This window comes from Dendropsophus ebraccatus, chromosome 3 (genome assembly GCF_027789765.1).
Source record: "Dendropsophus ebraccatus isolate aDenEbr1 chromosome 3, aDenEbr1.pat, whole genome shotgun sequence".
Lineage (NCBI taxonomy): Eukaryota > Metazoa > Chordata > Amphibia > Anura > Hylidae > Dendropsophus > Dendropsophus ebraccatus.
In genome coordinates this window covers 60,480,140-60,505,108 of record NC_091456.1, presented here as the reverse complement: position 1 = coordinate 60,505,108, position 24,969 = coordinate 60,480,140, and the positions used below count along the sequence as shown (strand labels likewise).

The window sequence follows — 24,969 nt, the reverse complement described above, 5'->3', positions numbered from 1 at the left end:
GAACGAACACGAGGACGCCGTGAACCCGGAAGACGCTGATCAGGAGCCCGGGACAGGTGAGTAATGTACAAATACCTGCTCTGGACCTCTCGGCTACCTAGCTGAGGGGTCCAGGGCAGGTATTTACTATTTTGTGGGACTCTGATTGCCGTGCCACCGGCCCGATCGCCGTGAACGGCCGGCCGTTCATGGCGATCGGGCCGGTGGCACGGTGACCACCATTACTTTTTACAGTAATGGCGGTCGGTGCCGTCCTCGGACAGCACCGACCGCCATTTTTTTCCGGGTCATCGGGTCACCGATGACCCGGAAAGGTTCCGATCGCCGCTATTGGCTGATCTGAATTGATCAGCCTATAGCGGCGATCGTAAGCACGGGGGGTGTTAACCACCCCCCGTGCCGTGAAGCTAAGATGGCCTGCTATGATTTATAGCAGGCCATCTTCCCCGACCGCTGTGTGTGAACACACAGCGATCGGGGAAACATCGGGCGTACCTATACGCCCGTTTGCGTTAAAGTCCACCCTGCGGGGGCGTATGGGTACGCCCGATGTCGTTAAGGGGTTAATATCACTTTAAGGCTATGTTCCCACACAGTATTTTTGCTCAGTATTTTTCAACCAAAACCTGGAGTGGATTGAAAACACAGAAAGGCTATGTTCACACACTGTTGAAATTTAGTGGATGGCCGTCTTTTAATGGCAAATAATTGCTGTTATTTTAAAGCAATGGCTGTTGTTTTGAAATAACTGCCATTACTTGCCATTAAATGGTGGCCATCCACTCAATTTCAAGTGGTTTTGGTTGATAAATAGGGACCAAAATACTGAGCAAAAATACTGCATGGGAACATAGCCTTAATCTTTAAATACTTTCCATTTGAAGTTCTTCACATGATCACAGTCATTAGTAGTAGCTATTATTAGTAGTGTCAAATGAACACAGCTAGTCACATTAACCTCATATAGGTCAGTTTCATTTTGGTTGAAAAAATACTGATCAAAAGACTGATGTAAATACTATGTGTGAACACAGCCACCTTCTAATTATGTACTGGGGATACCGAAGGAAGTGATGCAGAGTCAGGATCAACTACTATCTTGAAGCTACTATGTATTTTTTACAAAAAAAATTGTATGGCTTCTAGACATATATCTATATGTAACCGATAGGCGGTTGGGTAGCTAGAAAATCGCATAACTGCTGGGCAACCAAAATTCCTTCAGTGGAGCAAGACTTTAATGAAAACGTAATAAACATGATAATAAAGACAATATTAATAATAATAATGATAATAAAATAATGCTTCACAAATCCAGAATGTGTCGATCAGCCTACCCTCCTTCTTCTGAGTATTTATGACCAAAGGCAAGAATATCGGATGCACGTCCGCTTCCATCACACACCACAACTGGAACAGGGGGGCTGTCTCGCAGATATTCCAAAACAATTGATATGACATTTGGTCCTCCTTCCACAATAAGCGCCACCACTGGAACCCCTTGACCAATTCCTGTAGAGGAAAAAATGATAGCCACATACCCAAATTGGCATAAATACATTGACCAAATGACAAACATTCGATTTCAAACATTGTAGCTGCTGTATCTCAGTATTTCATCCATCTTTTTTTAACACAAAAAAAAAAAAAAAAAAGCTTTAAACGGCCCGAAACAATTAAAAATAACAAACAACCAGAAATTCACCTCTCCCATCCCACGCTGATGCTTCATTCAGTCGGCATCAACTTCTTCCTTCTGGAGCTGACATCGTGTTGCGGCCCCAGCCTGAGTGGTCATGGCCTGTACTCTTGGCATCACTGCACAGTGATGGGAGCCATGATGCCATAAGTACAGCCCAGAGATCTGATGCCACTGATTGGCTGCAGCAGTCATGTGACATCTGCTCAAGATGGCTGACCATGGTGCCAGTAGAGGATTAATGCGGGTTGGGAGAGGTGAGATACTGCTCATTTGTTATTTTTGAAAATAAAAATAAAGATGGATATACCCTTTAACATTTATTTTGTCTCTGGTGTCCTTTACTGCATTACACATTGTCAGCTGACTGTATTACAAAGTGACCTATCTACAGCTCTGTAAACAGTGTTACATCTGTATACACAGTAATATAATGCACATGGATAGCCGCCATAAGGGTTTGAATTAAATATCCTAAATCCCATTTTATATGGTTAACATGATTATTATTTCTATTACGCAATGGATTCTGTTAGGATGCATTTCCTTTAAAGCATAAGTTAATTTTCATATCTTAATAGCAGTATCAAGCTGTTAGAAATGCTAGCTAGCATGAGTCTATGCTAAAAAAAATTTTTACACCAGAAAATGATTTGAATATGTAAAATTACTGACATTTAGCGCTGAGTGGCAAATCCACACAACTTTTTATCTTTACTAGTAACATGTAATTGGTTCACTATAAAATACTCTTGTCCCAATTGCAGCCCCTCTTCATTCATTACATGATAAGCTTGTAGGCTGGGAGATCTGACCCTAATATAAACTCGGAGTCTCTAAGCTTTATGATACTATATTCTCTATTGTATTGCATAGCACTGCATAGTTGTTAGTGTTCTCTAGTAGTCTCCCTGTCCAGTGATAGTCCACCAAGTTAAATGACTGGAGAGTCAGGCCACCTTAGGCATTACACAGCTCTCACAAATCAATGAACCTTTAGTATCCTCTATTCTCATTACTGTTTTGGTTACTGTAGCATATTAAAGCGAAAACATTTCTCTTTGAAATCAACTGTTGCCAGAGATTTGTAATTTACTTCTATTTAAAAATCTCCAGTCTTCCCATACTTATCAGCTGCTGTATGTTCTGCAGATAGTGATATTCTTTCCAGTCTGGAGAGCAGGAGAGGTTTTCTAAGGGGATTTTCCTGTTACAGACAGAGGTGGCAGCAGAGAGCACTATGTCAGACTGGAAAGAATACACAACTGCTCTGGCACTTTTTGACACTAGTTGAATTGAAAAGACTGCTTTGAATTGAATTGAAAGACCCCTTTAGGCTATGTTCACAACGTCAAAAAACGACCAGTTTATATTAAAAAAAATGCAGTTTTTGCCGCGATTTAACTGACTGCAATGGCAATGCATTGAAGTCAATGGGAGGACAGACGTCCAATGCACACAATGCATTGAAAAACGTCCGGTTTTTGCTGTGGTAAAAACTGACGTTTTTTTAATGCATTGTGTGCATTGGACATCCATCCTACCATTGACTTCAATGCAGTGCCATTACAGTCAGTTAAATCGCGGCAAAACGGCCATTTTTCTTAATATAAAAATGGCCGTTTTTTGACATTGTGTGAACCTAGCCTTAAGCTTGAGTCATACATTACATTACATCAAAATCTGTAGCCATTTAAAAAAAAACCTGAGTTTTTCCAGGCACACAAATTATTTTAGAATAGATGTTTTTGAAATTAAAAACAAGCCACACTCACCTGCCCAATATCCCACAGCTACTATTCCAATGGCTTCCAGTCCTGTCTGCTCTTGGCTGCCCCCTGCTTCCTGTGAAGTATCATTCCTCCAGGTAATGCCTGCTCAGCTGATCACAGGCGAGGTGGGTTACCACTGTGACCAGTGATTGGTTGAGTGCGCATTTCCTGCAGGAACAAAACATCACAGGAAGCGAGGAGCGGCCAAGAAAAGTCGAAAGTAATGAGGACTGGGAGGCGTTGGAACGGCAGCTGCAAATGCAGTGTGTGATAATAGCAAACATATGCTGATCTTGAGATATAGAATGTTTTATAGTTCAGAGCAGCAATTATAGCTCTGCAATCTTCAGAACTGATATCTCCTTTAGACTTTGCAAATTTAAATAGTCACTGTTAATTCAAACTGCTTAATCCATTTGATAGACAATGTGATTTCTAACAAATTTATAAATTACTCACTTTACCAATAATGACTACTTATACTTTAAAGGGAAACTATCAGCAAATCAGACAAATCTAACCCTAACCCTATAGCACCTGGGACGCTGAGGAGGAAGATATGTGTCTTGCCGGTCCCGTGCTATTAGTCGGGGTAAACTCCACTCTGGAGGACCGTTAGGAGCACTGCCTCGTCATGTGGCCCACCCCCTCTATTAATTATCATTATAAGGGTAGGCCAGATGAGGTGGCAGTGCTCCTAATGGTGCTCCAGAGGGGAGTTTACCCTGACTAGGTGAGAGACATACCTTCCTCCTCACCGACGCTATAGGGGGCTATCAGCAGGTTAGGTTCATCTAACCTGCTGAAAGTTCCCCTTTAAATTATGCATTATATATCTTACATATTTTCTTTTGATACCAGTACTTTACCAATATCAACAATATATTTTGCAATTTACACTTTATGGTTAACTGATAAATAATATAAAAAAGCAGTATTAATTAAATAAAAAAGGAAATTAATGACATAATGAATGAAGCTGGAATGATCACCTCCATAGGTTTTGATGGATCCCATTTAACTCTAGATGTTCCGAATATGTTCCGCATGCACTTTATATTAACTGTTACTGTCAGATGACCATAAGGATGAAGGGATGGCTGAAGTAGATGTCAGTAATGACAGTTGAACGTCCCTTTGCCTTCCCAGCCCCCTTCATATATTCTCAGGCATAGGATGACAAAGGGAAGTCCACGGGTCATATGACTTCTGTTAATAAATGACAATCTGTTAAATGACGTATGCATAAATAGAATGGATGAGAAACAAAATGAGAGCATTGTTATCAGTGTCATCTCATGTTAAATGAAGGGTCAATTATTTGTAAATTGTACAACTGAAATAAATGTCAGCTAGATGTCTGACCTCCAAATTCATACATATATGCCACTAATATTATATAATAGGGCACTGATGGCTAACCTTGACACTCCAGCTGTTGCGAAACTACAATTCCCATCATACCTGGAGAGCCAAAGCCATATCTTTGGTTGTTCAGGCATGATGGGAATTGTAGTTTTGCAACAGCTGGAGTGTCAAGGTTAGCCATCACTGTAATAGGGGATACAGAGTATTTTCAGGAAAAATACTGAATGTCGAATCAGGGTGATTTTAATACAGTTAGCCATACTGAAAAACTGAGAAGAAAACTGTGATGTTTCTTAGAATTGAGGCCTCTTTGCTGTTCTGCTGGTCTGCAATTGCGGACAGACTACAGACCCACAAACACTGGCAGGTTTTGGTATAGTCCTGGAATTGCGGAATGGATCACTAATGTCTAATGATTGGATCAGTAGATTGGGTATGTGTGAAGGCAGGTATTTGTAGGACTGTCTGCAGCTACCGGTCTGCGGCTACAGACAACCGTCCGAAATGTGTGATTCTAGCCTAAGAGGAATTCAAATGGTAATGACACTAATGACAAGAGCGATAAAGGGGCATCATTTTTAATTAGGATGATCTTACCATCTACTGCTTTGTCAGACAGATCCTGATGTTAATACCATCATGTGGCTCTGAAGGAAATATGTCCTAAATACCTTTATTAGTGTGAACCGGCCACCGGGTGATCTTTTATCTAAAAATAACCTCTTTATCTGTGGTGGAGAGTTGGTGTTTCATACAGGCGCAGTAAAAGCAGGTTTAGGGTTCAGCAGTGGACCAAGATGGGGCATTGGGGGAACAATGGCTAATGCACCTCGCCTCCATGGCTGCCTCCACTACAAATAAATAGGCTTTTTTAGATAAAAGATGATGCGGCGCATACACATAGAGGTATTTTGGGGCACATTTACAGAGTTACCTCATAGTGCCAAGATAAAGACCTGCCTGTGTTGTATGGAGGTGTACCTGTCATTTAAAGAAGCTTTTGACATGTCAATGTGAAAAGTCAAAAGTGTGTATCAGTGGGGGTCTGGATGCTCAGACCCCTGTCAATCGCTAGAACAAAGGGGCAGATGCACTGTTGCGAATGTAAGCAGTCTAAGAAGCCTATGAGACTTCTAGTAGATGGAATTGCCAGAAGCAGTTTAATATAAAATAAGCAGGGGCAGAGCATGCTTTGTTGAGCACTTCTGCCCCTTCATTCTAGCAGTTAGCTGGGGTCTTAGTATCTGTACCCCCACTGATACAAACTTCTGACATGTCGCTATGGACATGCCTCCAGAGACAAACTCATGACAGTGTTCACATGGGAAAAAAGTCTTGATCTTTATTAATCCATGAGACAAAAGGTGGAACAGCCTAACAAGTAGCTATATCAGAAGTTTGTTTAAATGATATGTACACTTAAAATCCAAATTTTATCCTAGTTATCCAACTTTTAATGTAATTTCATGCATTTCAAAGTCTTGGTTTCCAAGATTCCCAAACAAAGGCTGAAACTCATTCAAAGACTATGGTGGTCACTTGCATAGAGCTTATTATATTATACCAGCGCTCTCTCAGTACGGTCAGATTGTAATGTGGCACATTTCCTTTTCAGACTTTCAGATGTGCACACCAAAGAGCTGAATCAGTGTAGAACAGTAGTGGCAGAAATGTATGGCAAATCTGTAGTAAAACCCATTACAGTGTTGGCACATGAGGATTTTATTGTATTCTTGGGGCAGATTTGCGGCCAAAACTGAATTTGTTGAAGGTTATAGAATCATGTTTTCCTTCTAAGCTCAAAGCTGTGTTTAGTTGCACGCCTCCTCCCTCCCCACTTCTCCTTGCTCTGCATGATTGATCTACAAGACTTAAGAGTCTGAAAGCCAAACCCTGTGCATAAATCATGGAGAGCAAGGAAGGGTGGGGAAAAAAGGGGGCATGCATCCTGCAGCTCAGCACAGATCTAAGTATGACTCTTGAGCTTAGAAATAAAACATGGCTTTATAACTTTACAAGGAAACAGGTGGGATCTCTGCAGATCTGAGCATGATATGCAGATGACAGATTCTCATTTTTAGGTTTATGATGTTTAATGTCTGCATTGCAGAACACATACTGAACCACACATCATTCTCTGGTTACCTGACCTTATTATAGTCTTGTTTTTTCATTATCACAGAAGACATTACCAGTAATAAAGTTTCACTGCAAATTGAGAACTGTCTAACTAGACTGTACATAGACTAGGTGAAGTTTTACGAAACAATGTCGGAAATGTTATACTTTATTTAAAAAAATAGTGGCATGTAACTTGTAGTATTTAACTAGCACAAACCCATCATGTTACCCAGATCAGGATCATTGAGAAAATATTATATTACTGAAAGAGTAGTTGAAATAAACTTCCAGCAGACGTGGTTGGTAGATCCATGGTAACTGAATGTAAAAATGCCTGGGATAAACATTTATCTATTCTAAGATAAAGGAAACAATATTAGGGTAGACTAGATGGAGCAGATGGTCTTTTTCTGCTGACAATCTTTTACCAATCTATTTTTTTTAAATACTGTATATGTAGATTTTTTTCATTAAAAAATTATGTAAAGTCAGGCAACCATGAACATTTAGACAGGGCCGGATTATGATTAATGAAGACACCTAGACAAATACATTTGGAAGGTTTTGATTTTATACCAGGTGGTATCAGTAACCGATGTAGTATCTGTCAATCACTTATATTATTAGATAAACTACTATATTGCATCTTTTAGAAAATATTAGGAGAATAACCCCCACCATGTGCATGCTAGGAGTTAAAGTGCTAGAAAATATACACACTATAGATAGAAACCTATAGTTACTAAAGCTATAGAGCACAGGGTTGTCAACAATAGAAGGGAAAGGGCCAGCACACTGGTGGGCTTTTAGAGGTCCCGTAGCAGATCTTAAATGACCGTAAATTCTGTCACAAGCTTACCTCAACTGTACATATATATAACTAGAAAATGTACCTGGTGCTGCCCGAGTATAAAGTTTCAATGTGTTAATTAGATTTGTTCCAAGGTCACCCAGAAGGCCAATCTAAACTGGTTGCTAAGGCTTTAGTATACCTTCCCAACTACCATTGTTGTATATGTATGTATGTATGTATGTATGTATGTATGTATGTGTGTGTGTGTGTGTATGTGTGTGTGTGTGAGAGAGGAGGGGTGTGTGGTCAGACAATGACATCTTTGTGAGGCAAAATTTGATCTCTAGAACATTCTAGTTCAAAGAGTTCTTATTCTACAGTACTAGGACTCCAAAATTACCTATCATTGTATGTTGGAGTGTGGGATAAAACCCACACAAACACAATATACAAACTCTTTGCTGATGTTGTCCATGGTGGGATATGATCCCAAGACTTCAGTGCTACAAGACAACAATGCACATCACTGACCGTGCCACCCACAATCTAGCCCAGGCTCCTCTACATTATGCTTCGTGACTGAGGAAGTGCAGAACGCGAAACAGCTGGCTGCTGAAGGGTGTTCGGCGTCCTCGCCGTCTGCTACAGCTATGTCTATATTTCTACAATAAAGTATACAGCACGAATCGGTGAGTGCCCTTGCATTATTCTTCCTACCTTGGCTTCTATGTTTCTATAATATAGAAGTGGAAATTCCCTGGGCAATCCATTTTAAAAAGAAACTTGTCATCTAAATTTAACAGTTCCTATTATAAAAGTTTCTCTCTCCCTAAGTGTGTTCATGAAGATACAGAGTGCCTTTCCAGTGTGTATCTTATACTTTACCTATGTCTTTGTACCAGTGCAGTCACATAAGTGACATCATCAAGATGGCGGCACACGGCCTTACTGCACTGATACAAAGGATTAGGTAAAGTGTAAAAACTCTTAATAGAAAAGTACAGGGACAGTTAGACATACACAGTGATCTTGTGCTGTATAGTGGGAGATCACTGTGTATTGACAGTGCAGCAGGCAAAGGTTCATGGGAGCCCGTTCCCAAAAAGAAAATCATCTGTGATTGGTTCTCTTTAACAACCTAAAAAGTAGAGGTCATGTATTTTACTATATACCACAATTTACTATGCGGTGTGTTTATTTTTTTTAAGAAGCTTTCTAATAATTTAATCTTTTAAATGTATGCCAGTGAATCTAAATAAAACAAATGCGCAGTTGCTAATAGGGTCTTCTTTGCCGTACATTTATATTACAAGCAAAGTGGATGTGTTTGCATTAGAGCTGATACAGAACAACATATAATCAGATGCTTTTAACAAGGACGAGATGTTATAATCCCCTTATCTAGGCAGTTCAGTGTTTCTGAACAGAGATGTTCTTGTATCTAGAGTTTGACCTTGACTTTGATTTGTTTTTGCTCTTCTAATTTACATTAACATATATTTCTCTTTTTCCTTAGCTAAGGTGTCAAAGAGAAATTCTGCCCAAGTACTACTGTGACATTTGTCTTGACATGTAAAAGCATAGTTAGCAAGCTTATTGTCAAGATAAATACAGACATTTTTTGAACAGCATTTTGTTGAGAAATTGGTATGTGGAGAAAAAGCCCAGCGCTTTAAATAAAGCAAGTAAAATCATCTATTTTTCTGAATGGCACCTCTGATCACTTTTCCTCTCCGCCCAATTAAAGAAATAACTAAGCAAGTAATGATGAATTCTATTCTGCCGTATTAAACAGTGTTAAATATAATGATAGACCACTGAACAGACAAAACATCTTTGTTTCTAAGGCTATGTTCACACAACATTTTTTTTTCCAGTAAAGAACGGACGCTGATTGTAATGGAATCAGTGTCTGTTCTTTGCTGTAGGGGCGGCATTGCATTGAAGTAAATGCAATGCCAACCGCTGTATACATACATTGTTATTTTAATGCCGATTATTTTCGGACATCTTTTGCAAACATCAGACGTTATTTTTTAGTTGTTCACACACAGTCTTTTTTTCACCATTCTTCCACAGTTTTTACTATAAAATTCAATTGACTCTTCCATTAAAGATACACCCAAAAGCCAATTAGTCCACCTGAACTAGAATAATGTACCATCAGCTGTTGGTGCACTGATGAGCAGCCAAACCACAAAATAACGGATGTCATTTTGAATTCAAAATGATGGACGTGATTAAAAAAAATTAAAATAAATGGACAGTTGACAAATACTGACCAAAATACTGAGCAGAAATAATGTGTGAGAACATAGCCTTATAGTTAATTATAGCATAAACAAGTTAACAATGTATTCTCCTTCCTTGCAGAGTAGAAGTACTATAAAAAGTACCCAAAAAGTGACTGAAAATGGAACTAGTCATCTTTAATATGTTAATTGGTCGTTGTATCTATCCTAGAAGGGGAATGGGAATTATTTATTGAATAGTGGTTTTAACATAGTGTTAAATATGTGCATTATAAGTCAAGATGAGCGAACCGGACGAGGTTCGGGTTCGTATGAACCTGAACTCTCGGCTTCTGATACCCGCTGTCTGCCCACTCCGTGTATTGGAAAACTGGGATACAGCCATAGCCATAGGCTGTATCCCAGTTTTCTAGGCGGTCCTCAGGCTTTATTCACCCTCTCCACGGAGCGGGCAGACAGCGGGAATCAGAAGCTGAGAGTTCAGGTTCATACGAACCCGAACCTCGGCCAGTTCGCTCATCTCTAATTATAAGCAGAGGCTCATTTGATAAATAAGCTTTCTTATCTGGCATCCCCCAGTCTGTACTTTGAGGGACTGCATCTTTGTCCTACAAGCTTGTATCGAAATGGCGCTCTTCATTTGTGGGGATATTTCAAATAGTTTAATTGTTCAGATACCGACAAGAAATATGAAACAGTGTAGAGGCTATTTTTCTTACTGATATATTATTAGTCTGCTGGTTCAAGGTGTCTGTAAATGTAATGACTATTGGGAATAATATGACAGGAAAAGACAATGGTTAACCATAATCATTATGTATATTGCTAAAGCGATTGTATTGGTAAAACAAGGAAACATTGGTGCCAAGGGAATAATATAGTGGCATATCTAGTTACAGATACAATTGCACAGCTATTTCTTTTTTAACTTTGCGAAAGCATACTTATAAATGGCTTTGTAGTGTGGTGGTGTGCTGGATAAATCATAATGGTGGGAGAACTCCTTTCATGAAAGTGCTTGATTTTGAAGATACAGTTAGAGTAATTTTATCTAAGAGATGTACTGAGCCATAATACAATCCTCTGTACCTCCCATAGAAGCAATGGCTTAATGTGGAGTATCATACAGTGGTACATAGTGTTCAGGCCACAACTGATCAGGAGAATGACCCTGGAGAAGGCCAAGCTTAGCGCATTCTCTGTGTCATGTGACCAAAACATCCACATAATGTAAGTCTATGGGGTTGTGTCACTCACATAGACACGGGGCAGGGAGTGAGGCATATGATCCCCTGATCGGTCATGGTCTGAACACTCAGACCCCAACTGATAGATTTTTTTTTGTATGCCTCTGTGATATGGCAAAAGTATTATTTGGAGATTTCTTTAATGGAAGTGATCCCCCCCTCTCTAGAATAGGTCCTGGTTAAAGTTAGTGTCCTGTTGCTGTAAATGTTCGGAAGGTACATAAATGACAATGTGTATAACATAAGTAGAATTATTAACATGTGGATGGCTAAGCAACCATAGGATGGAGATTCTAATACTAAACCATGCAGCACAGTTAGCGGAAACGAAATGACTTCTCTTTTATTTTAATACATCTCTACTGAAGCCCAAGCTTTCATAGGTTTATAGCTGCAGGAATAATTATGCTGTATTCAGTCTCTGGGCACAAAATAATAGAGAATGAATAGAAAGAGGTCAGGCACAAATCACAGAATTATTACATGTGCGCCTCAATGTGTGTTCTGCGCTATTCTTAATACTCCAGAGTGTGATTGTCATTATTACAAACTTCACATATTGTTATTATTTTCATTTCTAGTTTGAAAATTATGATGGAATAATGATATAAGCAATTCAATAAATAATTATGGTATTTTCAACATCCAGTAAGTTCTGTTTACAAATTCGTCATGGTCTCCTTTATTAATGGAAACCATGAAGCAATGCCAAAGTGTCCCATGATGGACAATAGCAGTGCCTGTCTGACTACACTCATTTTTGGTTCTAGAACACTTCAATAGCTAGAAGTATCATAATGCATCAGACACAAAGCCCATGAGCTCAGTACACAAACTTTTGACAAAGCTGCTTTTTTATGCTTAAGAATGGTCTTTAGACTGCTTGAATTTGGTGTTTCCCATGGGCTCCATGGATAGGGGAACTGGAAACTGTCAGGGTGATAAAGCCCATCTCACACTACTTGCAATGGTGGAAACCTGTAATGTAGACAGCAGCCAAAGCTAAAAATTCCTGGATGTTGGGGCAAGTAAAGGATGCCCATATGGTATTTGCAACATGAACAGAAGGATGGCAGAAGGCTAGGCTATAGTAAATTATCAGCTTTTATAACATTTAGCATCTTGAAATATCTTTTGTGTGGGTTTTGATATCTTTTGCACTTGAAGAAATTTGGCTTTGCCCACATAATGCTACCGTAGCTAATCTCAAATATTCTTGCAGCATCATTTAATCTCTAATTTATAACCAAAGAAATTGCACAAATAATCTAGAAATATAACAAATCCTTTATTTTCATTTTCAAAACTTAAAGATCTCATTCTTTTTAAACATTTTTTTTTTACTTTTTTTTTTTAACATTTTGTATATGATGTATATGAAAATAAAGGATTTGTTATATTTCTAGATTATTTGTGCAATTTCTTTGGTTATGTGTATAGGTTTGGTTGCACTATAGATTGATTTAGGCAGGACTTTGTTTCGTGTAATCTCAACTTAGCTGCATCCATACATTTCATTATTACAGCTGGTATCTTAACTAAATCCCCACCCCCATGACCCATGCTGGATTTATTGAGAAATGCATACCTCTCAATAAATCAAGCAAATCTGTGTCCAGTATAGTAGGAGGAGGGAGTGAACACTCTCTGGACCATCCCCTACTAATGAAGTGGTAGTAGTAACTGTACATTACTCTTACTCTTTGTTGCTTCACTAAGCAAACAAGGTTACACATTAGACACATTTTTAACCCACACAATAAAATAGCAGAACAGCACTGCACGGGTATAGCTAGGATTTATGAAGCCCTATAACAAAAGACTGTATGAGGCCCCATGTAGCCTCCCCGCCCCCCCCCCCCCAGAAAGCCTGAAGCAGCGCATCACCCCACTTTGAGCCGCCTGCCCCTCCTCCGCCGGACAGCCTGTCTGCCCCATACACATTTACTCATCCTATGAAGCCAACATCGTTACTTCATTCTCCTGACTCCCTGAGTGAGTGGCATCACTCATGCACTGTGGACCAGGTTCAGGTGAACATAGAGCATGTGCAGGCCAGTGGCTGTCGGGGTGGGGGTGCTGGTCATGCACTGACAGAGGCTGTCCAAGGGGAGGGTGCTCTCGGCTCTCTGGGGGGTGGGTGTGAGCTGTACTGTGGAGGCAGCTGCGTAGTCTACCTCCATGGTAGCTGTGCCAGTGTGGCACTGTAAAAATATGTAAAGTAAAGTTTGGATGCAGAGCTCCAATAGAACCATTTACGTACACTGATGAGTGAATAAAGATGGACCTTCTCAATCCTAGTTTGGAGTGCTGCCTGTTTGTTTCAATATTATAAGCTTTTAGATACTTTTTTTGCATTTTAAAAGTCTCTTTCAAGACAGAATTTCCATCTAGTTTGAAGTTCTAGTATGAAATAACTACATGATCTCATGGGATGTGGGGGCAATATAGAAACCAAAATGACTTACTTGTATTTATTTTTTGGAGAGAGATGTGTTTTTCCAGTTGCCGTCGTAGTTTGACCTCTGCACCATACTTGCCAGTTGTCCCATTGTCAGCCAGAATAAAATGTGAGTGCATACTGTTTAATACCGTTAATTTACTCATGGGATTGGACATGGTCTGATACGGTCGAACCACCTATAGGATTAATATCAAAATAAAAACACATATATATTTATAACCTTGTTCTACTGTACTGTTCAGTACCTTTTTGTGTTTGCCTGTTAACCAAAAAGTGACCAATTACAAAAAAAACAGTTTATCAGACTAGGGCAACACCTTTACATCTGTGGTCTGCTTTATAGTAGGGGTCCATGACATTAAAAGGGGTCATCAGATTATGAAGCCTATTTTTAACTGTCTAATAAATAAACATATATTGGAAAATAAGGTTTTTTTTTCTGATCATTAATCCTTTGGTTCTGTCTGAGCTGTTGTCTTTATTGCTATATTTCTTTTCTAATGTATATCCTGCAACAGACTTCCTGTTCCTGCTGTATGCTTTAGCTCGGAATTCAGCCATCTTCATCTCCTGCTCCTGTCAGTGTAGTGGGTGGGGATAAAGTAAAGAAGTTATGATGGGGAGACGGATAGAGTTGGCTGAATTTCAAGCTACGATGTACAGCAGGAATAAGAAGCTTGTTACAGGATGTACACTAGATAGGAAGAGTAACAATAAAGATAACAGGCAGACAATTTGTATCATAATCCAAAAGAAAACTTGAAAGACCACAGAAAGGTAATAAAATAACTATTTACCAATAGAAATTGATTTATTAGACTGTTGAAAATTTGCTCCTCATTGGAATTTTTCCCATATATTTATCCAGTCACAGTTAGATTTATTCATGCATACTCTTGCATACATACACATCTTTTACATTACACTGGGGAAATGAATCACTGTTTTGCACATTCCCTCTAATTAGTTTATTTTACTGTAGAGATTATTTCATAAATTATCATTATTGGATCCATGGGTTTTGTATTTTCAAAAGACCTATGTTCTTTTCTGAATGTGTACAAACTGAAACATGTTTCAGTACTTGGTTCTGATCAGTAAAAAACAATTCTAGGTGTTACATTCCCTTTAAGGACAGAAGCAAGATCAGACTGAAGGGACAAAATGTTTGGAATAAATCTATGGATTTGTTGTTCATCTATACCTAGTAGAATAATTATTGTCACACTGTAGACATTGATGGATGATTGGCATTCAGCCTCCAAATTTTAACGAGAAAATTAGCCAGGGAAGTTTTGTCTTCTTTATTATTAGAAGAAAGACTAATAAAATTACAGCTTTATGATCAGTTCAATACTGTTAATAACAAACACATTAAAAAGGAATTCTAGTTGGATCAATGGATATAATGTGTTTATAACCGCAGTTACAGGAACTCTATTTCATTGATATATTGTAAATTGGAAACCTAATAGAAACAATAGCCCAGATTTATCAAGGGTGTAAAATATACACTAGCATATACTGCCCACAGCAACCAATCACAGCTTTTCTCTACTTTTACCAGGGCTGAAAGCTGAGCTGTGATCGGTTGCTGTGGGCAGTTTACACCAGTCTATATTTTACATCCTTTGATAAATCCCCCAATATGTCTGTGGAAGCTGATGTACGTTGAGCAAACAGTGCGTTGAGTACTTACAGTAGTAGAAGTTACTTACATCTTTGCCAATGAGGTCCTCTTGGTTTTCTACTATTCCCCAGGGGGCAATACCAATTGTGCAGATCTTGCCTCTTGACTTGGATGCATGGTCTTTCAATGCATCGCCAACATGGCGAATGACACCTACAAAATTGTAGGATACATAGAAAAATAATGAATAGAAGAATTTATCAGTATGTAAAAAAAACAGACACTGGTAAATGTTGATTTGAAATATGTTCCCCAAAGGGGGTTATTACAAGATTTAAACGTATCTCCTATCTACAGTAGAGGCTAACAAGGGACCCTTATTCTTGTGATCAGTGGGACTCTCAGCAGTCATATAAAGCATATGTTTTACTCTTGGGATAACCCCCTCAAAGGTGGTTGTCTGTCTTTTTTTAGACGATTCTCCAGATGATAAGCTGGCTGCCGAATATGGGGTGCCATACTGCATGTATTAGCATGCATATATTAAAGGGGAACTCAAGCAATTTTTTTTCCCGTTCAAGTCAGAAAGTTATATAGAATTGTAATTTCTGTTTAAAAATCTCAAGTCTTTCAGTACTTATCAGTTGCTCTATGTCCTGCAGTAAGTGGTGTATTCTTTTCAGTCCGGCACAGTGCTCTCTGCTGCAACCTCTGTCTGGGACAATAAGTGTCCAAATCCCTATAAAAACCTCTCCTGCTCTGCACATTTCCTGACATGGACAGAGATGGATCAGAGAGCACTTTGTCAGACTGGAAAGAATACACCACTTTCTGTAGGCAGGGCCGTTTTAATACATTGGTGGGCCCAGTGCACAGGCCTCAAGAGTGGGCCCCCCCCCCCCCCCCCAACCCAGCGTTATCAGTATCGGAGCTCCACACACAGTATAATCCCCTGAAAATGCCCCCACACTGTATTAAGAGCTCCAATACATACGGTAGTTACCTCATAACAATATCACCAATGATACCATTATACCCTATAACAGTTACATCCATTTACTCACAGGGGGCGTCTTCTCTCATCAGGGTCTTTCACCTTTTCTTTTACTCCATCCAGCCTGGGCCACCTTGAAGTCTTCCCCGGCTGTGAATCTCCTCTCCAGAATCTGCCAGAGAAACATTTTAGGCTCCAACACATACAGTAGTAAGGTCCCCTGTACCCCTATACAGTAGTTACCCCCCTCTTTCCCCCTATATAGTAGTTACACCACTATGTGCTCCGCCACAGCTGTGTGCTGCCCCCAGTAGTATATAGACACCTGTGTGCTGCCCCCAGTACTATAGACCCCTAGGTGCTGCTCCCAGTAGTATATATACCCCCTGTGCACCCCCCAGTAGTATATAGACCCCTTGTGTGCTGCCCCCAGTACTATAGACCACTAGGTGCTGCCCCTAGTAGTATATAGCCTCCTCTGTGCTCCCCCAGTTATATATACCCCCCCCGTGCATCCCCCAGTAGTATATGTATCCCCTGTGCTCCCACAGTAGTATATACTCCCCCTGTGCACCCACAGTAGTATGTATATCCCCTGTGCTCCCCCAGTAGTATATAGTCCCCCTGTGCATTCCCCACTAGTATATAGTCCCCCTGTGCACCCCCCAGTAGTATATATATTCCCTGTGCTCTCCCCAGTACGCGTTCCCAGTTATATATAACCCCTGTGCAACCCCCCATTTATATATATATATATATATATATATACCCTGTGCATCCCCCAGTTATATATATATATATATATATATATCCCCTGTGCGCCCCCGAGTAGTATATAGCCCCCATGTGCGCTCCCTGTTATATATACCCCCCTGGGCACTCCTCCAGTTATATATACCCCCCGTGCGCTCCCCCAGTTATATATATACCCCCTGTGTGCTCCCCCAGTTATATATATCCCCCTGTGCACTCCCCCAGTTATATATACACCACTGTGCACCCCCGAGTAGTATATAGCCACCCTGTGCACTCCCCAAGTTATATATACCCCCTGTGCACCCTCAGTAGTATATAGCCCCCCTGTGCCCTCCCTGAGTTATATATACCCCCTGTGCGCTCCCCCTGTTATATATACCCCCCTGTGCACTCCCCCAGTTATATATACCCCCTGCATACCCCCCCCGTGGCACCCCTAGTAGTATAGACCCCCGCTGTTTGCTCCCCCCCCCCGTTATATAGCCCCCCTTTGTGCTCCTCCTCCCATATAGCAAATTAAAAAAAAAAAAACATACTCACCTGGGTCCGCGCATTCCTCTTCTCTTCACCTCACCCTTGTGGCCGCAGGCAGTGCTTTGCCTGCGGTCACAAGAGGCCACTCTCCCCTCTCGCGGTGTCGGCGCTGAGCGCCTGCGGCTACAAGGATGACTGAAAGGGAGGGAGCCAATAGCTCCCAACCTGTCAGTGCCTCTGCTGCTGCCTGTACCTATGAGCGCTCGTTACGAGCGCTCATAGCTACAGTGCAGAGCGTAGCAGCAGGCGGGGGGGCCCTGCAGGGGGCGCCATGGATGGGTAACTTACCCATCCCGATGGCGCCCCCTTGGCAGGCTGGTGGCCGGAGCCCTGTGCGACCGCAATGATCGCACAGAGCAAAGGCCGGCCCTGCGCAGGGTGGGCCCCTTTAACCAGTGGGCCCGGTGCACGTGCACCATGTGCCCTCTGGTTAAAGCGGCCCTGTCTGTAGGGAATACAGCAGGTAATAAGTACTGGAAAGCATGAAATTTTTAAATATAAGTTACAAATCTAAATTACAAATCCATATAACTTTCTGACACCATTTAATTTGAAAGAGTTCCCCTTTAAATGTTAGGTTTGTGTGTATCTATGAATTGACTACATATATGTGTTTATATAATGTTTATTCAAGATCTTTATTGCAGTTTTTATGGGTATTTCAGCGTTTTGGATAGTTTAAAGAGTTATTCCTTTAGTTCTAGTTGATACTGTTATTTCTGCATTAGGTGTGAATTTATAAGTATAATTACTGTACTTACTAAATATTGATGTTTTTTTCTGCACTGTGTGATACAATTTCTATTCTATATAAAAACTCAACTAATCCTATAACATGGTAAATCAAACAATTCAGGAATAATGCAGTAAGCATAGTTCCCAGTTAAGTTAAAATATCAAAAATGAATAAAAATGTGTTTGGAAATCTGTCATCATCTCTGTCAAGTTGGAAAATATCTCTGAGCCAAATAGTTTACTTTGCCATTAGAAATAACAGTGCAGACTACTACTCCCCTGACAATGCCTATGTCTTCTTCTCTGTTGTACAATCTAAGTTTCCAGGTTAGTAAGAAGAGAAAATAGCTCATGTAGATCTCATCTGAGACTCCCTGACATTATCAATCTGACATTGCACGTTGAATTTTTGCAGCAGAAAATGTTCTAAACTCACACAGAATTACTGAACTGTGAGTTCTAATAATATAGTCATATATAAGTCATAGATAAATTTATGACTTGACTTTTGAAAATACACAGTTAAGATTTTGCACTGTAAAAAAAAAAAAAAATAAGTAAGACTTTGTTGCTCCCCTCTTGTCTACTATAGTCTATGGTAGGGATGAGCGAACCGGGTTCGAGTTCGAGTCGATCCGAACCCGAACGTTCAGCATTTGATTAGCGGTGGCTGCTGAAGTTGGATAAAGCTCTAAGGTTGTCTGGAAAACATGGATACAGCCAATGACTATATCCATGCTTTCCACATAGCCTTAGGGCTTCATCCAACTTCAGCAGCCACCGCTAATCAAATGCTGAAAGTTCGGGTTCCGGATCGACTCGAGCATGCTCGAGGTTCGCTCATCTCTAGTCTATGGTCACACAGCGTCTAACAGCGTCCGTTGCCAGCCGCCTGGCTGCATTTAGGACGTTCCTTCAGCCGATACCTCTATATCGGCTGAAGGAACGTTCTTTTTTTTTACTTTTAAATTTGCAGGCACCATCGGGTGTGCCCGCAAATCAATTAGCTATTCACTTCAAGTTAATTACATGGTGTGAACAGCTATTATTTCTGGACGTGGTTTATTGAACAGCGTCCGGAAATAATAGGCAGGTACATTATTTTAATGCCTGTTGTAAAGAATGAATACAGCGGACTGCATTGCATTGGCTTCAATGCAATTCCTCCCCTGCAGTAAAGAACGGATGCTTACTCCATTGCAATCAGTCCGTTCTTTACATAAAAATTACGTAGTGTGAACATAGCCTAATATAGAAAATATATTGTTGCTCCCCTATAGTCTACTATATTTGCAATTTTGTTCATTTAGCATTTTTTTTGCCTTGCTATAAAATGTAATACTGGATTAACGGGGTCTTAGCAAGCAACAATGTCTATATTTATATCACCCATATATAAGACAGCTGAATTGTAAATGGATTACTGGCTGTACCACCTTCACGCAGCTATCACACACAGCAGCTGTTTGAAAAGCTACCACTGCAGCTCTTGAACCAAAACTAGAGGTGGGTTTGAAAGGAAAGGGAAATATAAAGGAAAGACTGATACTTCTACTCCATGCTGGATCCACTTCTGGTCTTGGCTCAAAACTGCAGTCACAGTTTTGCAAAAAAATAAATAAAAAAAATTATTGCAAGTTTTCAAAGGTCTGTACAGTATAGTTTTATGAAGAAGCACAACATTACAGCACAACTGCATCCATGTGTTTCATCACTGTAAGTGCTGGGTCATGTGATCACCAGTCTGACTCACAGAAAATCACAATGCTTAATGTGTCAGAGGAAGTGGTCTATCCTGGGTCATTTGACTTCATGTGAACTACAGGAGGACATTTTTACCTATTAAAGCATAATGGAAGCTCACAGAACTCCCCTCCCAGATTCTTGTGTATACTGCTGTTGCTATCACTATGGGATCAGGATATATAGTACTGTATGTACATACCTCCAATGTGCCTTTGTTGACTCGTTGCATTTTTGCATTCTCCTTATGACAACATTTTCATAACTCCCCCCCCCCCATAAAACAGAACATAATATGAACTGATACCAACTCACTTATGACTCTAAGCAGTTTTACTTTTGTAAACGTAAGCACCAGCAACCTAATGGCACTGCAGTGATGAGACCCATCATTTCTTTCCTCAAAGCAAGAGACTTAACAGGAAATGTAGGCGGGACACCAGGGAGCAGGGAGCCACAGAAGTGTGCCGGAGTGCAGATGGGTAAAGTATTCACCAGGCCACAGCGGGTTAAGGGGGATGGCACTTTACATACTTGCAGCAGAATAAAAATTCCACTGTGAGTATGTAAACCTATTCAAACTGACAATGCCGGGAATCGCAGCGGAACTCGCAGCATGAAATCTGCTGTGATTCGCTACATGTGAATGTAGTATACCAGAGCGTAATCCCTGCGGCTGGGCTGAGGATGGCACCTGTCAACAAGTGTTTTGTTATATATTCTATGAGGTAATATGTCTTATATTGAACTGTTATGTGTATTTCTCTGTACCAATGTAACTGGCAGGCAGAGAATGGGTTACATGCTTTTCACTGCACACCACTCAGAACAGCGGCACCTACTGACCTTAGTGGGAACTGCTTAGGTAGTGTAGTAAGCTTGGAAGTTGCTAGAAGGGGGAGGAGCAGTCTCCTCATACAACCTAGCTGTGACAGGAAGTAGTGTTCAGTTCAGTCAGTGTGCAGTCACTGGCAAGTCCGAGCTCAGTGCTCAGTGTGTACAGTCCCTGGATAGGGCAGCTAGTGGCTGTTCTGCAAGCAGGCCAGTTAAGCCTGCCTGTTGCTAAAGAAGGGGAAGGAGATAAAGGAGGAGAGACTGAACACAAAGGAGAGTGGAAAAGACAGTGTTCTTTAGGAGTATTTACAGAGATACAAGGTATTTCTCTACTGTTAGTGGGAATCCTAAGGGCAGGACCCCTAAGCAAACGGACTTGAGCATACTGGGTAGTAGAGATAACGTAGGCCTCGGCACCCATCTTCCTGAATTCGGGGGGTAAGATTTACTAGGACCCCTGAATACCTCTGGGACCCGAAAGTTGTGGCCTAAGGCCCGGCCCAGTAACTAAAACAGGAAGCTCCCTAGCTGACAGGGAGGGAAAGACAGACTCAAGCACCATTGGGGGAGAGGTCCACAGGATCACAGTGCCCATCAGCGTCCCACACGTACTGACAGACCAGGATCTGAGGCAGATCATCTCTCCACACACCACCAGACTCTCCACAAGTGCAGAAACCTAGTCAAAGCTGCCAGTATTCACCGCTGTATGCCAAAAGACTGTGAAAACACCTGCAAGCCTATCAGTAAAGGAGTTATTGTTACACTGCCTCCCTCCTTGTCTCCCCGTTGTCCTGGTTATCTGCACCACACCACCATCAAGGGCCATTGTACCAGACAGCAGTATTTGGGGTTGGCCCTGGGGGAACTACAGGTCCACACCATTGACCACCTTACACACAGGTGCAGCCCCCCTACAGGAACCGCTGCAGTAGCCCACAGAAGAGAGCGAGAACCCAGGGAAGCGCCAGAGGGTCCCCCTGTACCTGCAGAAGCCTTCATGCCCACCTGTGACCGTGACAAGAACCAGCTATCCTGTAGGTACAGCACACCCTTACTCTGCAGCCCTCGGTGCGTCCCCTCACAGAGGAGCTCAGCGCTACACTCAGGAGAGACTACTACCACCATCAGCCTCTCCTCATTCCCCTCACTCTCTTCCAAGTACCTCGGCTCGCTGCATGAACCCGCCCTAAATGAAGATAGTAATAAACACAATAATTTATTCAAAGTCATTCAACCTCTAGGGAAATTACAGATGGATTCTTTTAGCATGGACACAAGCAGAAACTTTCCTGTGCAGGAAGTTACAGACTGTTACTGGGCTGTACAGAAGACGCTGAAAAAAATAACAGGCCTTCACATGCATTTACAATAATAAGTAGGTAAATGATAATGGATACACAAGATAATCGGTACCTATTGCTTGGCTTATAACTGGAAAGAAGCAGCAATGTAAATAAATACTTGGTAGGTACATACAGCTAATGGTCGTCCTCAATAAAGGCAACTAGAAAAAAGCAAATTGGCTGAGTGCACTAGGGTGTTTGTAGCGGGTGTACATAGGAGGCTCCCAATCTCCACAATCACAGTCCAGTACACAATTCACCACGCTTACAGACAAAACTTCTTTAGTAATGCTTTACTGAAAATATCCTTTCATATTCTTTTGCAACACAACTTCACAATGTTGTACAAAACATATAAATCACCCAAAGTGCTCATGACGCGGACAACATCTGGTTGCTGGATACGATTTCTCTCCTTATGGAGCTCTTGATCCACCATTTGCATCACCAAATTTTTCAGTGAATGCATATGTGTCCACAATTTTTTCTGTTGTTTTAGCAATCTCAGCAAAGGACATATTGCACTTTTCAATGTCCTCAAACAATACTCAGCTCAGGAGCACAACCACAGTCAACTAGAAAAAAGCTAATTGACTGAGTGCACTAGGGTGTTTGTAGCGGGTGTACATAGGAGGTTCCCAATCTCCACAATCACAGTCCAGTACACAATTCACCACGCTTACAGACAAAACTTCTTTAGTAATGCTTTTCGGTGATGCAAATGGTGGATCAAGAGCTCCGTAAGGAGTGAAATCGTATCCAGTAACCAGATGTGGTCCGCGTCATGAGCACTTTGTGAAGTCGTGTTGCAAAAGAATATGAAAGGATATTTTCAGTAAAGCATTACTAAAGAAGTTTTGTCTGTAACCGTCCTCAATAAAGGATCTATCTATCTATCTATCTATCTATCTATCTATCTATCTATCTATCTCATATGTATCTATGTGTCTATCTGTATTTACCAGTGTTGACTCCACCAGTGAATATCCACGCTCCTGTCGTCATGGCCGCTTTGATTAGGCCTTTACCAAAGACTTGTTTAAGTTTTGGTTGAAGTTCAAAATTTTGGAGGCCTCCATGGACTGATATCAGAAGCTTTGGGAGCTCTAGCTGCCACTCCTTTGTCATAAGGTGTAGAAGTAAGTCAGGCTTAGTGTCAAAGGAAACCCGTACATACTGCAAAAAACAGAAACAGAAGATATAAACAAATGGAGGCTACAGTATGTTCACACAACATCTTTTTTGGCCATTTGAAGATCAGTTATTTTGAGGCCAAATAACGGCCATTATTTAATTCATTATTATGCAATTATTATTAAACAATGCCCGTTTTTGGCCTCAAAATAACTCCTAAAAGACAGCTGGCAAACTGAAAAAACAAAAAGACATTGTGGGAACATACTGTAGCCTAAGACATAAGTAGAAATCCTGCAACATTTCTCTCCTTTAGGTTAGGTTTATACACAGTAAAATAAAACATAAAGGCTGTAATCTTCAAATAAATCATGGAAATAAAACAATGTGTGAACAGGTAAAAAAAAAATATTATATATGTATATATATATATATATATATATATATATATATATATTTTTATAATATATATATATTTTCATATTACTTTACTTTGTGTGAATATAGCCTTAAATGTACACTGTCATTAAAAAGAAAAAAAAACTTTGGACATGTCAGAGTTACATTGAGTAGTCAGGGTCTGACTGTTCAGCCTGCAACCGATCAGAAGAAGGAGTCAGGAGAAGTCTGTGCGCAGTGCATTCACTCCTGGCTCAGTGTCACATGACCTAGACAGACTTGTGAGTCTTTGGGATCCATCTAGGTCACAGACACAGAGTGGGGAGACGTGCGTGTGGCACGTGTGGCAGCCCACTTGTCTCCCCGCTCGTTCTACCGATAGGTCAAGGTCTTAACACTCAGACCCAGACTGATAAAAACAATACAGTAGCGCAGAGTTTTAACTGTTTTGAACTTATGAATAATGATGCAGTGAGTTTCAATAGTTTGGTCCGCAGCATGGAAAATGGGAATGGGGCCTATGAACTAAAGATTTAAGAATTCATAAAAACTGTGATGAAACATTAAAATGATGCTAGGTGTGCTGACCAAATAGTCTAAGATATTGATCTGCACTTAAATGCATAGTGTCTGAAATGCAAATACATCCAGTGTAAATAGTTCAGTAAATTAGACAAAGTATAATGGAGATGTACCATGGCCTTATTGGAGTGCCCCCCTCCCTGGAATTCAATTGTCCCAAAGGCATCAGTGGGGCTGAGCTGAGTATGTTTTCCGATTGACCACTTTTCTGACTGAACATCATTACGATTCAGTCTGCCTTCATTCTTCTCATTTTGGATGATGGATATACTTGGAGTTAACCCAACATGCTGGCCTATGAGACGCCCACAACAACACCTACAATATAAGGGAAACAATATGGTGATTGTTTTAGCATTACAACACATTATACTGCAAAACCAGACAACACAATCTGGGCTTCCAGGATCGTATTTGTGCTGTGTTAAGCTTTCTACAGTATGCTGAACTCACACACAGGCCAAGCTATTACATTTCTTCTTCATCTGTGCTTGCTGGCATTAAACTCCACATAACCTTTAAACTCTGTCAAAATGTTTGTACTTATTACATGATCCCAAAACAAA

General features: G+C 40.6%; 1 protein-coding gene across 2 annotated transcripts in view; it reads right to left on the bottom strand.

Moving 5' to 3' along the window:
• The window catches only part of TRPM3 (transient receptor potential cation channel subfamily M member 3), a 147,714-nt gene extending 123,123 nt beyond the window's left edge, over window positions 1-24,591 (bottom strand). For both annotated transcript variants that reach the window (XM_069961856.1, XM_069961857.1), the window contains exons 1-5: window positions 24,517-24,591; window positions 23,251-23,464; window positions 15,435-15,559; window positions 13,721-13,892; window positions 1,338-1,512 (exon numbers count right to left, since the gene is read on the bottom strand). In XM_069961856.1, the coding sequence (XP_069817957.1) occupies window positions 1,338-1,512; window positions 13,721-13,892; window positions 15,435-15,559; window positions 23,251-23,464; window positions 24,517-24,519 (689 nt within the window). In that variant the 5' untranslated portion in view covers window positions 24,520-24,591. The remainder of the gene's footprint in view (window positions 1-1,337; window positions 1,513-13,720; window positions 13,893-15,434; window positions 15,560-23,250; window positions 23,465-24,516) is intronic.
• Between the last annotated feature and the right edge of the window lie 378 nt (window positions 24,592-24,969).